At 39.4% G+C, this 12,465-nt stretch overlaps 1 protein-coding gene across 1 annotated transcript in view; it reads right to left on the bottom strand.

Moving 5' to 3' along the window:
• Positions 1–12,465, bottom strand: part of LOC133976389 (interleukin-1 receptor accessory protein-like 1) — a 224,658-nt gene that overhangs the window by 19,400 nt on the left and 192,793 nt on the right. Inside the window, 1 exon segment of the mRNA XM_062414587.1 lies at positions 4,965–5,110. Coding sequence (XP_062270571.1) covers positions 4,965–5,110 — 146 coding nt within the window.

Consider the following 12,465-nt stretch of genomic DNA (forward strand, 5'->3'; position numbering starts at 1 on the left):
CATATAAAGTATAGGCAGCTGTTTCCTTGTTGCAAACAAAAGGAAAAAATGATCTGTGTGTATGTTGTTGTGTCAAAAAAGTTGGTCAGGAGGACTTGGAGAGGCACAACTTTTTGACTGCAAGAGTTGAAATAAGGACACATCTCCATGCTATCTTAACATACAAGACAGGAGAAATATTCTGATTGATGCTGCATGATTCAAAGTGTATGAATGTGTATGTTTGTGTGTGTGTGTGTGTGTGTGTATATGTGTGCATGGGACAGAGAGAGAGAGGCAAGCAGAGAGAGAATAAAGACATTCTCACGCTGAGACGGCCAAATTCATTTGGAGTGTCGTGTGCTGCTTTCAACAACTTCAAGAGACAAGCGAGGAAAACTTTGACGCATTTTGAAAGGCCGCGTAAACACCGAGTGGGCTTGCTCTGCACCAAAGGATGCACCAAATAAAAACATGGGAATGGGTCGATTTCTCGTGGACCTGCAATCCTGCGAGGAACAGGCTAATCTTCTCCGGTTTATTCTGAGATTTCGACGGTGCAGCATAAACCCCTTTAATATAGCAAATGGAAGAGAACTGGGCTGCCATCAAAGCTGGATCCAAAGCTGTGAGCTTAAAAGAGAGGAAAAATATCTTACTATGTAAATGTATTCAACGCTGACAACTTAAAGGCTGCAGCGACCCCCCCCCCCCCCCCAGCCTTGCTAAAACATTAAAAAAAAAAATAAATCCTCACTTATATAACCATACTGAAAAGTGTGTGCACCTCAATTTAAAATCATCACGGAATCAACTTTCAAACAGTCATCCTCAGTGAGGCGAAATCAGAAGCAAAACTGAAAAATGTTTGCTTGAATAAAAAGAGAACGGGGAGGGGGAGAGGCAACAGTAGCCAGTGATGAAAGATGAGAAAATGTCTGAGTGAGAGTTCGGCGATCAAAGGAGGATTTGTGTGTGTGTTGGGGGGGAGATGTCATTGCCCAGACAGTCAAACAGCTTGTCTGGCATCATAACACCGAAGGCTGCCTCTCTCCAAAAGCGCTTTTTTCTTTCACTGCAAACTAATACTTCCTCAGGCTGAAGGGGATGAATAGGCTTTCTGCACTATCTACAATACTGTCCCATTTTTTTACTCCCCGAGGCGAGAAACAACTGGTCAATTCCCAGAATCCCGCTAGTTGTTCTTCTTTGTACTCAGTAAATTGCTGCGAAAGATTCACTCTATTGTTAGTGTGAAGGCCCGTGGCATTAAATAGTGTTTTTCACCTCCAAAGCTTTAACATGTGTGACAAAGTGGCTGAGACAACACCATTTGTCCCTATTACAGTTGGGGTTTCTTTCCGTACTTGTCATTTGTTTGTTTATCCAGTATACGTGGCACAGCTTTCACTTATTATCCTGTTTTTTTTTGTGTTGAGCATTGTGTTACATCTACACCTGCATTTAATCAAGGTTTAATCAAGACACGTATTTAAGTTCACTTATTGTTTATTGATTAAAGTCTTGAGTTTCTTGACACATAGATTAGCTTTTGTTTTAACCTTTCCAGTAGGCTTTTTTTCTTCTTCTTTTTTGGGGTTTATTGGTGGTTAGCAAACAACGTATTGGTACATTATTGCCACCAACTGGTATGGAGTGTTGATCAACATGTCTAGTATATAAATATTCATTGAAAAACTTAAATCTTCTCATTCAAATTAGTCTAAGATAATGAAATAGGATTGGATAACACACATTTTCTTGAGTTCTTTTGTAGAATCTCTATTGGATCAAAGTGTACTTTTATCTTTCTGAAGTTTTGAGTCGGGTGTCTGTTTCCGACAGTGATGCATAACATCTTCATCATTTCTTCTTGCCCACAGGATTCACATCTGCCTTTATTATGTTTACCCATTTACCTAGCCTCATATTATTGTCTCATTTCTCCTGTTCCTCCCTGCATACTTCATTTCTCTCACTTTCCTTTGAACGCTTGTCCTTTCCTCTCTTCCTCCCGTCACTTTTGCCACCGTTCCTTCAATCTCTGCTTAATAAAGCTCTTGATTTCTGTCTTGCTGAGGCTAACTACCAAACCAGTGTGATTATTTTTGTGGCTTTTGCAGCCCCATGTGCCATTTCATTTCCCTTTGATACCAATATGTGCCAGCAGCCATATAAATACCATTGTAGGAGCCATCGTTTGAATTGTGTATAATGTGTTTGTTGTACTTCTATCAGAATGTCTGGTCTGCTGTCTGAATGTCTGCACTGTAAACTGGCTAATGATGAGCTTGAATCTGAACAAATGATTGCTCTCAAAGGTCTTGTATCTTCTCTCCACTGCACTGCTAACAATATTGGAAGCATTTCTCCTGTGTACATTGATCATTGCTCACTGATCCTTTCCCTACTTTGAGATGAAACTCCTGGACAATAAAAGCTAGTTTTACTTTATTAACTAAACTATCAATACATGGCTGCATTATAAATGAACTCTCTTTCCCTGTTCTTCTTTTCTAATAATATAAAATCTAACGTGGTGTCTGCAAGTATACATGGTGGTACTGCCGGCAATGTTACTGTTGGACTAAAGTTTCATTGATCTACTTTAAGTTCTGTAGCTTTCTGTGTCACTGTCTATACAAAGCTTTTTCAAGGTTTTAAAGTGTCGTGTCTTATCAACTGGAGATTTAAAACCCAATTTATATGACTGCTCTTCTACTTTTGTAACAGCGCCCTTCATTTCTCTACAATGAATTACACATTTCTTCTCCTCTTCCAAATTTCCACATCATCCACAAAAAAGTGAAAATCCATTCTCTATTTCCATAAATACATCATTTATCATGTAGGTAATAATAGTGAATAGTTCTTTCCTATTCTGACTTATATTAATATTCCTAGTAAGAAGTCCTCAATCCATCTATATATTTCACCTTTAATACCTCGGATTAATAATCCTTCTCCCCACATCATACTGTATGCCTTCTCTCTAAATCAAAAAAGACAGCCATTATACTTTCTCTGTTTATATGCACTTTTCTAATCATGTCCTAAATATAAAGCTGGATCCCAAACTATTTCTTCCTCTCAGAAAGCTACTCTGGTATTTGGATATGTATCTTTTATTTTCACTATAATATGTTAACCTTTCATTTATCACTTTCTCCATTATTTTGCAGATGTTGAGTGTTAAAGCCATTCTTCTTTCCAGCTTTGTGGCAATTCCCAACCCTCCCAAACTTTATTATATAGTTCCAATAAAATATCCTTGGATGATTCACTGAGATGTTTTATCATTATATAACACATGTGATCCTTGCCTGGTGCAGACTTTAAACTCGTGGCCATTTGCTATTAAACTTCTTGCATTCCATTGTTGAAAAATCAGATTGTCTTATCACCTGGGTCTCCCCGCTTCCCATCTGCTTCAAGTCTTTTATTAATATGCTCCATGGATACATCTTTTATACTCCTGGTTAAGTTTGTCAGTTTCATCCTTTCTCCTTTGTCCTTGTTCCCTCTTCACTGCCTCTGCATAGCTTATGCTGTTAACTGCCCTCACTTGCTCAATTTACCTCTTCCTGACTTCACAATTACCATACATTATCCTGTGTTGGTGTCTGCAATTAAAACATTTATTCTACACATTATCTCTTCAGTCTTCAACTTTATGATCACATACACAATTGGGACACCCTTTGCTTTCCTTTCTGCTATATGCCAATAACTCTGGCATTTGTAACATTAAATTCTGGACTTAAGTTATCAACCCTTTTACCATTAATTCTTTTTCAATCACTTTTTCTACTCACTATGCTCCCATAAATGCTCAGAGTTTTCCGAGTCTTCATCTATACTTATACCAGTTTACCCCCCCCCCCCCCCCCCCCCCCCGTCACCCTACTCTCACCCAGAATCCTTCTTTCACTTACCGTTTTCTTGAAAATACTTTCAATATGCAAAGCTTTATTTTTCTGTTCTTCTGTTTGACATGTTACAAACAAGCTTCCATCTATCAAAATCTTATCCATTTCCACCTTTGAGCTTCTTTTTCAATTCCCTAGACAACGCTATCGGACTTAGTTCAACATGCTCATCCTCCTTTTTGAATTTAAGGATTATTTTAAATTCCTTTCTCACAACCTTTTTGTGTTGAACTCTGCTGCTTTCATCTGAACTGTTCTCTTCCAAGCTTCTTTTACTGCCATGATTTACTTCATCTTGCCTGTTTTCTTCTCCTTTCCTCATTTTCTCCCACTACAAATTAGAGTACAGTCATCAAAATCTATATCATCATCTTCATCTACTACCCTGGTCACCATCCTGATCCAGTCACAAACCTATTTATGCCAACTGACAAGTCCAAATTCCAGAAAATTGTCATCAAAAACTAAAAACTGTGTTTTAAATCCCTTTTGAATGGGCCATCCAAAATAAGAATATGACATCAGCAGTGATGTCATGTACTTATTTTGGCTTTTAATGAGGATTATGTTGTGGATGATGCGTTTTGTTGTAAACAATGTTGACGGATACAAGTAGCATTGTTATATGCCAGATGATATGAGGGGAAGGACACATGTAGATTGGGGGCCTATTTAAGGGGAGTGATGTGGGATTAGGAGAGCAGAAATTAGAGGATGACAGTGTAGCTGTGTGCATGTGATCATGCCTTAGTTTGAGTCATCCTGAGTTAAGCCAGTTCAATTTGATTTACCTGTTATTCATTTATTTTTGAGACACTTGTTTTTTTGTGTGACACTGACCAGAATGAATCTGTTTTTACTTATTCAACAAGTCTGCTACCAACCCCCTTATTAGTCACTCTGGTCAGGCTTCCTCACACTATACCATTATTAAAAGGTCAACAATTTTTATTTCCATCTGATGGATTCATGGTAAAATGTGGTATATCTAATAATTGGACTTTTTTCATATTATAAAAATTTTAATTTTTTGTGTTTGTGTGTGTCTAGCCTAACCTTTCTTGGTAAGCTGGATGTTGGCCTGTCGCCGTCCGTTGCCGTTCTCCACATAGCAGGAGTAGTTGCCTAGGTCATTCTCCTCCAGAGAGTCGATAGTCAGAGAGATGGAAACCTCCTGCTCCCCCAGGTGCTCCCGGATTGTCCTGCAAGGGGACAGAAAAAAGGTTACACATGGATGCTAAGCTGGTGTTGCGTTCACCTTTCTCAGTACCTTAATACAATCTCATGAGGAGCTTGGCTATATTGTAATTAATTCCACTAAATTCTTTAAGCATTTTACTCAGTCAATGTAGACTAAATCAGCGTCACAGACTAAAGTTAAAGCTTCATTAATTGATTCTTTTTGGCTAATTGGGGGCAGCAGAACAAGCTTATATGACATGTCTCTGCAAACTGCTGCTTTCTTGCAAAGCAACACATGAGCACAATTATCATCACATCTGAATTTGTGTCCACCTGATGAATCTGAGTCAGATGTTTTTGTTGTGACTGGAAAACTAATCAATGGGAGCAGAGTGTGCAAACTGTAGTACCAAAACAATTAAGAGACCAAAAGGCTCTAAACAGCTCAGATGTGTTGATGGGAACGACACCTTTCACATTGCAGAAAGTCATTTAATCCATTGTTAATATAAAAATATTGATTACTGCAGCTTTAATCACAACACCATGATTAAAATCTGGGAGGTTTCAGTAGAAAACAAAAGAGCCAAAGTGTGAGTAAGTAAAGCAGAGCAGCACTGAGAGACAGTGTACACTGTCATTGTCAGGACATTGCCAGATTGCTAAAGGTCATTTTACCAGGGAGAGTGGCAGAGTCAAGTGTGATCACCTGCTCCCTTCATTTCCCCCTTCATTCATTTTAAGAAACATATGAAAAAGGGTTTTCCTGGTGTAACAAAGCAGATACTGTAGACATTTACAGCAAACCAAAGCTGATTTATTTTTTCTTTAGCTGTTTAATTTGGGCGCCATCGGATGAGATGACACTGGACTTTTCTGGTGTTGAGGAGTTGATGAAAGGAGGATTCACTGTCTGAACCAAAGACAAGTGCAGAACATGACGTGTCTGATGGTGAACCATCAATTAATCAACAAAGGACGACTGATATATCTGTTTGTCAAAGCTTTTACAAGTTTGCGAGTCACACTTGGTTTTACAAAACCAACATACAAGCTGTTTGGTAAATTTTGAACACCAACATGGATTCAAATGTCTGCCCAAAAGGAATCCAAATGCTTCATTACAGACTGTGAACTGAACATCAAAGTAGCTTCTGACAGTTTTTGTTTAAGATGTCTGAATGGGTTGAGAAAAACCACAAAGACCAGAAAAATCAGACTCAGAACATCAGAGAACATGCAGAGCTATTTTGTAGTCCCAATGTTTGCAGTTATGCTCTGTGAATACAGATTCTAAATAACATCAAATCAAATGTTCTGAATCTGTGTACCAAAAATACAAAAAATAATAAGAGAAAAAAATATGGAAAACAATAACCCTAGACTGTAGGCAGTCAAAAAGTCATAAGTAGAGTATTGACTCTTTAATAAAATATGGATTTTTCTTTCAGAAATGTTTGCCCTTAGGAAATTTGAGATGGGTCAACGGTATGCATCCTGGAATCCATAAATCATGACCTTGGAAATATAAGCCTCTATCTGGGTGGAGGACAATTCTGAGACTGTGTTCCCCTTTGCACCTTGCATCAAAATGCATTTTGGGTGATCAGATTGCAACTGGATTGTGCTTGACCACATGAAAGCACAGGTATAAATGCATCCAAGACGCACTGAGGATGGATTGTGATTTGATTGGCAAAATTAGCGAGTGTGGGCTGTGGGCACTGGAGATACAATAGTAATACCAGGTGTAAATGTAATCAGGTTAAAGCATATCTAGATACAATCTGTATGCAGGAACATTTAATGTCATTTAATTAAATTCATACTTACCTATATTACTACAGATAACTACACGCAGCAGAATCAGACAGAAGCTCTATAATCTGCTGACATTTGTGGCAGCTTTTATTTTCCAGAGGCAACATTTTAGTCCATCAATAAAAGAAAAGTACATAACAAAGGTAGGAGGTAACAGTCTATGACTGACAAGAAGTCAGCATCATATGGGTCATGACAGATTTCCCCCGTGAAAAATACTCCTTTGTTGACTCGCTGAGGCTCTTGATGTCTATTGGTTGTGACAACTTGGTACGGGGATAATAGTGTGACTGTCATGATGCACTACAGTGCCAACCTATCACATAACGTTTTGCCACGAGGGTTAGTGACAGAAAAAAAGCTCTTTGATGTTTTTGTTACATAGAATTCAGCCATTTTCCAGAAATCTACATATTTCTACTGCATCTAAAACAACACATGAAAAAGAGGGGCTCTACTGGAAGGACACTATGACACCGAGATGCTTACTTTTCTCCACTGAACTTTTGGCAGGGTGTTATGTTCATTAGTGATGGATTTTTATCATTTAAACAACAGGAAAGAACAGTAGCAAGCTGCAGTGAACTGGCTACAATGAGAAATGCTGACAATGCGAACAAGCCACCAGGAAGAGGTGACACACAAACCTCCAAAATGTCAGGGTACCCTTTCAACACTATTGGACAAACTAAGCACTTTTCAACTAAACTCTTTAAAAGAGTCTGGCTCTAATTTAATACTGAACAGTCAGACCTTCTTCATCCATACAAGACAGTATGGCTTTTGTCAGTGTATATGTATGTATAGGTTTTAAGTTTAAGCCCCCCCCCCCCCAAATAGGGAACTGATTCAGTCGATCTGATACTAAAGGCTCTAAAGGATTTTTACTGTTGATCAGGACCTAGACATATCATCAAGACTAATTAGCAGAACTTAGAATTAGCACTAACAATACAAAGAGTGACAGCCACACTAGTGGCTCTGTGAGGCACAGCGGTGCTTTGACTCAAATTTTAAGCATGTCAACATTGACAATACAAACATGCTGATGTTCGGCAGGTAAGATGTGTACCATGTTAACTTTTGTGTGTTAGTATGCTAATGCTTGCTGAAAAATTACATTCTGCATCAACCAATCAGACAGACAGACTAATTGACATACGTACTCCTACTGATAAACCGCACTGCTAGAATGGCTAATAATACAGCCAATCCCCTTAACAGCCTTTACCCTTTTTGCAAGTCCAGGCTTGCTCTATACAATGCAGTTAATGTTTGGACCTACAGACCTAAATGGACTGCAAATGGACGGTATTTATATAGCACCTTTATCTAAAGCACTTAACAATGTTCTACTCATTCACTCTCACACTCACACATACTTAGACACTGATGGCAGCAAGATACCATTTGAGGTACTGACCTAACCATCAGGAGCTAAAATACACTTTGACATGTGGGCAGGAGGAGCCATGGATTTAACCACAACAACCCACTTTCAGAGTTATATTTATTTGGAACTATACTTCAAAATGTTTATGAACCATGGATTCCTAAAAACAACAAAACATTCTGTCTACATCATGAAAATGTGTTCATAATGGAAATTTGGGGGATTGATGCCATTACTTCAGCGTGTGGCTAAACGTCTTTCAGGGAAAGATGCAACAAAGGTGGAAAAATAATTGTATACAAGCTAGGAAGTGCCATTAACATGATGAAGCATTTCCTGCAGCATGACTTTTTAATGCCCCCAGTCATAGTCACAATGCCCTGGAATCACCCAAAGCTAGTAAGTTCACCTAAAACATGTCTAGAACAAAGGTATACATGGAAAAATATAGGCCCTGAAGTCTGATTAAAGCACATGTAACAAACTCTTATAACAAGAGGCGACCAACAAGAAAACAATAATGAATAAAAGAGCTGAATCTATCCTGCTGGGTGGCTGTATGAATGCAGGAATGATATATGAGCAGGCTTTTTAAGGTTACAAAATTGCAGCTATTTCAAACCTGTTTTTAATGATACATGGAGCTAATAGTGCGAAAAGGTATGAGTGCTACTTGGACATTCATCTGCTGCCTGCCGCGGGGCATCTGAATATGAAAACTCATGTAATTCTTTTTGATCAATGAACAGACTAAACAAAGCAGATTGTGGAGTGCTGAGAAGATAAATAAAAATTACCATACAACGACCGCTGCCATGGCAATACCTTACATTAGCTTTACAAAGTGTTTTTAATAATTGGTATCCCACATGGAAAATATCACACTTGCTGAGAAATTTCTTTTATTGACCAAGCACAATGAAAAACCATTAGGGGTAATCATTTTGAAGCTACGTGGACTAGCTGCTTCATAAAAACTAATGACAAAGTAGTACTTTTTAACCTGGGCTTCTGCCGGGGAGCAGGAAGGTTCAATACAAGTCAGTCACAAATTACTTGGGTTGAGGCTCGAGTGAGTATGTATGTGAGGTGGAAATTAATTTAGCCTTTTCTCTTAATTCCTGTGAGCTTTTCTAACTCTCATCCTTCTCCATTGTGCAACCAGTCAGGCAGAGACACGGGCCTCCACAAGGCTGGGGTATAGATCCATCCTGATGGCTTTTTAAAGAGGTGGCACCCATGTGTGACTCAACATAGACTGAGCTGAAACACTGTAGGTGTTAGCAAAGAAGAAAAAAAATCAATCTTGGTTTACAAAAGATACTTTTTTTAGCCTTATCATATCCATCACACTTGCTTATGAAAGTTCTGAGTGGAGGAATAAGTGAAACTTCATGTGTCTGAGAGAGGAGCTGTAGAAACCATGAAGCATGAAGACGCCCACGCACACATCTGGCAGGTGGTGTGTATGAAAGTCGAGGACGGCGGTAAACTGGGGATGTGTGTGGAGCTGGATGGAGATGTGAAATGAGCCAGGATCCTTGATGCTGTGCGCAGTGAGGAGGCAACGCAATGACTCACTGTGATACACCAGCACGCATCAGGATCTTCTCAAATACACCTGGGTTTGTGTTTGGTTGCGTGACTTTATGTTTCATATTGTGAAATGACCAAAAATCCAACATCAATTTAAATGTAAATCCTTGTTTCCCATTTAAAGCTGTTTACAAGTTTCGTGTGTCAAGTGTCATGGAAACCAGATTGAGATTCGTTCTTTATTGTCCTCTTTAGAGGAAAATTGCTTTCACAGTCTGTACACAATCAAACCCTCAAAACAAGTAAGACTCAAACAGAATATCATCAACATCGCAGCTACACACGTCTGTTACAGTGTGCCCAGGTTATTTAAAGCAGTGATTGTAAAAGCAAAGCATGTTTTTTGGCAGAGTGATTGTGTGTATCTGTGTCCAGAGGGGAGAAGGGTGAAGCATGGGGTTGAGCAGGTGGCAGGGGTGATGGCATTGTCAATGAGGGTGGCACAGTATAGGAGGATGGGTTGAATAATACTTTGGTACAGAAGGAGCAGGAGCTGGGGTTTGACTGACAGAGCCCAAACTGTGTGGATGACAGTCTTTGTTACCAGCATTTATGGATGTCTGTGATGTGGTGATCAAAGCTCAGATTATTGTCCAGGATGATGCCGAGGTACTTAGAGCTAGCTCTCCTCTATCTCTACTTGCTGGCTGCTGATGGAATTGGGTCAATGATAGGTGGTGAGATTATTGCAGGTGTCAAAGACGAGCTTCAGTGGTCAAAGCAACCTGCTCCGTGGCTATTATTTACTTAAAACATTAACACGTCTCATTTTAGCCTGAAACCTTTTATTGGATAAATACATGGAAGGTGCTGCAGCTATAATCATCTCTAAGCATCGTGACTCTGTGTCTAACCCGTCCTAATACTGTCTTGTACAATCTCTCCCCGCAGCCTCAATGTGACACCCGAACTTTTGAACTGCACCGTGTTGTCATGTTTTTCTTTATTTCTAAACGCTTCACTGTCTGCTGCTTGATAAAATTTAGGTCCCCTGCTGCCTGCACTTTTCCTGACTCCCCAAAGGTAGATGTGAATTAGATCAGAGCAAATTCTCTTGAAGGGAGACTTGAAATGTAAAATTGTTTATAGTGGCACATCACCCAGGAGGCATCAGCTTGGAGTTAGCGTACACGTGCCAAAATGTTAGTGGTCACAGTATTCCAGTTTTCAAGCATTCTGGTTACAGGTTTGTTGGGTTCTGGATTTTTCTGATAAATCTTTCCTCTGACCCTCTCATAAGGTTACAATGGTCAAATGGGTACAGAGCTCAGTATTAATGGGAGTATCTTGACCGGATTCACATATCTGGTAAAGATGCCCTGCAGGGAGTCATGAACCCTTATGTGCCTTATTGAGTATGGCAAGCTGGGAGTACCCTTGAAAACACTGTAGGGAATATATCCACCTGCTGGCCTGGGGATGCGTGAGCACACCCTCAAGGAGCTGCAGGAAAAAAAAGGATGCCTGCTGCTCTGTGACCGTGACCCTGAAGAAAATGGAGGGTATAAAAATGCATGCTGAGAATTCCTTTTTTGTGTCGAGATAAAGCTTAGCTGTTATGTGGTAAAACAGTGTTTTGTAGGTGTCAAACAGGTTATAGAGTGTAGCTCTGCCCCTGAAATGAGAATTTTAGTTGAATTTTTCAGTGCATTTTTAACATCTGGCCAGGGACAGAAGATGAGGATAAAAAATGCTTATTTACTTTCTTGCTATGAGTTGATGATAAGACTGATACTTTCATATCTGTATGGTCAATTTGAAGGTGAAGCCAGCAGCCAGTTAGCTTAGCTTATGTTAAAAACTGGAAACAACTTGCTCCTGCTCCTATTTCAAATGTTTATGCTAAGCCGAGCAGCTGCCGTCTCTGACTTCAAATTTACCGTACGGATATGGGCGATATTGAGGGAAAAAAGGGAGAAAGCTTATTCCCAAAATGTCAAACTATTCCTTTAATACTGATCAATGGGCATTGTCCCTTAAAATAACACACATCACGTACAGCTAGTTAGATACTGACTACCTCCTCTTCTGCAAAGACTTTAGAATCCCATTAGAATCAGAAATGTATAACATTTTATATGATTGTTAGCCTGTCATGATGGCACCAATATCAGGCTGTAAAATGCTAAGAATTACTGTGGTTACAACACTAATAAACAGTTGAGGCATGTCCGGGCTGTGTAAGTACCCTGATTTACCATGAATATATCTCTAAGAACATTAATTAGAGTTAGAAAATGAAATTTTACACTTGAACTGCTACTCAAAAGGGCGCTGCATGCCCCTGCATCAGGGACTGAAACTTCTATTTGGTTTAAAACTTCAGCAGCCTAGCCTTTATGTCTCTATTCCACACTGAGACCTCACCTATGAGAACCATGAAGTCTTGTTCTGCAGCCACATTTTTTTTTTTTTTATCAACCCGGGATCTCAGTGGTGAAACATTGTGCCAAAAGCTCCATTTCATGTATTACAGGCAGCCCTTCAGGGAATACTCCCGTGTGATTAATTTCCATTTCAAAGCTAAAAGCTCATGGAATGATGTCAGGGAGAGGATTTGAAGTG

The sequence above is a fragment of the Scomber scombrus genome, chromosome 24 (assembly GCF_963691925.1).
Source record: "Scomber scombrus chromosome 24, fScoSco1.1, whole genome shotgun sequence".
In the NCBI taxonomy this organism is placed as follows: Eukaryota; Metazoa; Chordata; class Actinopteri; order Scombriformes; family Scombridae; genus Scomber; species Scomber scombrus.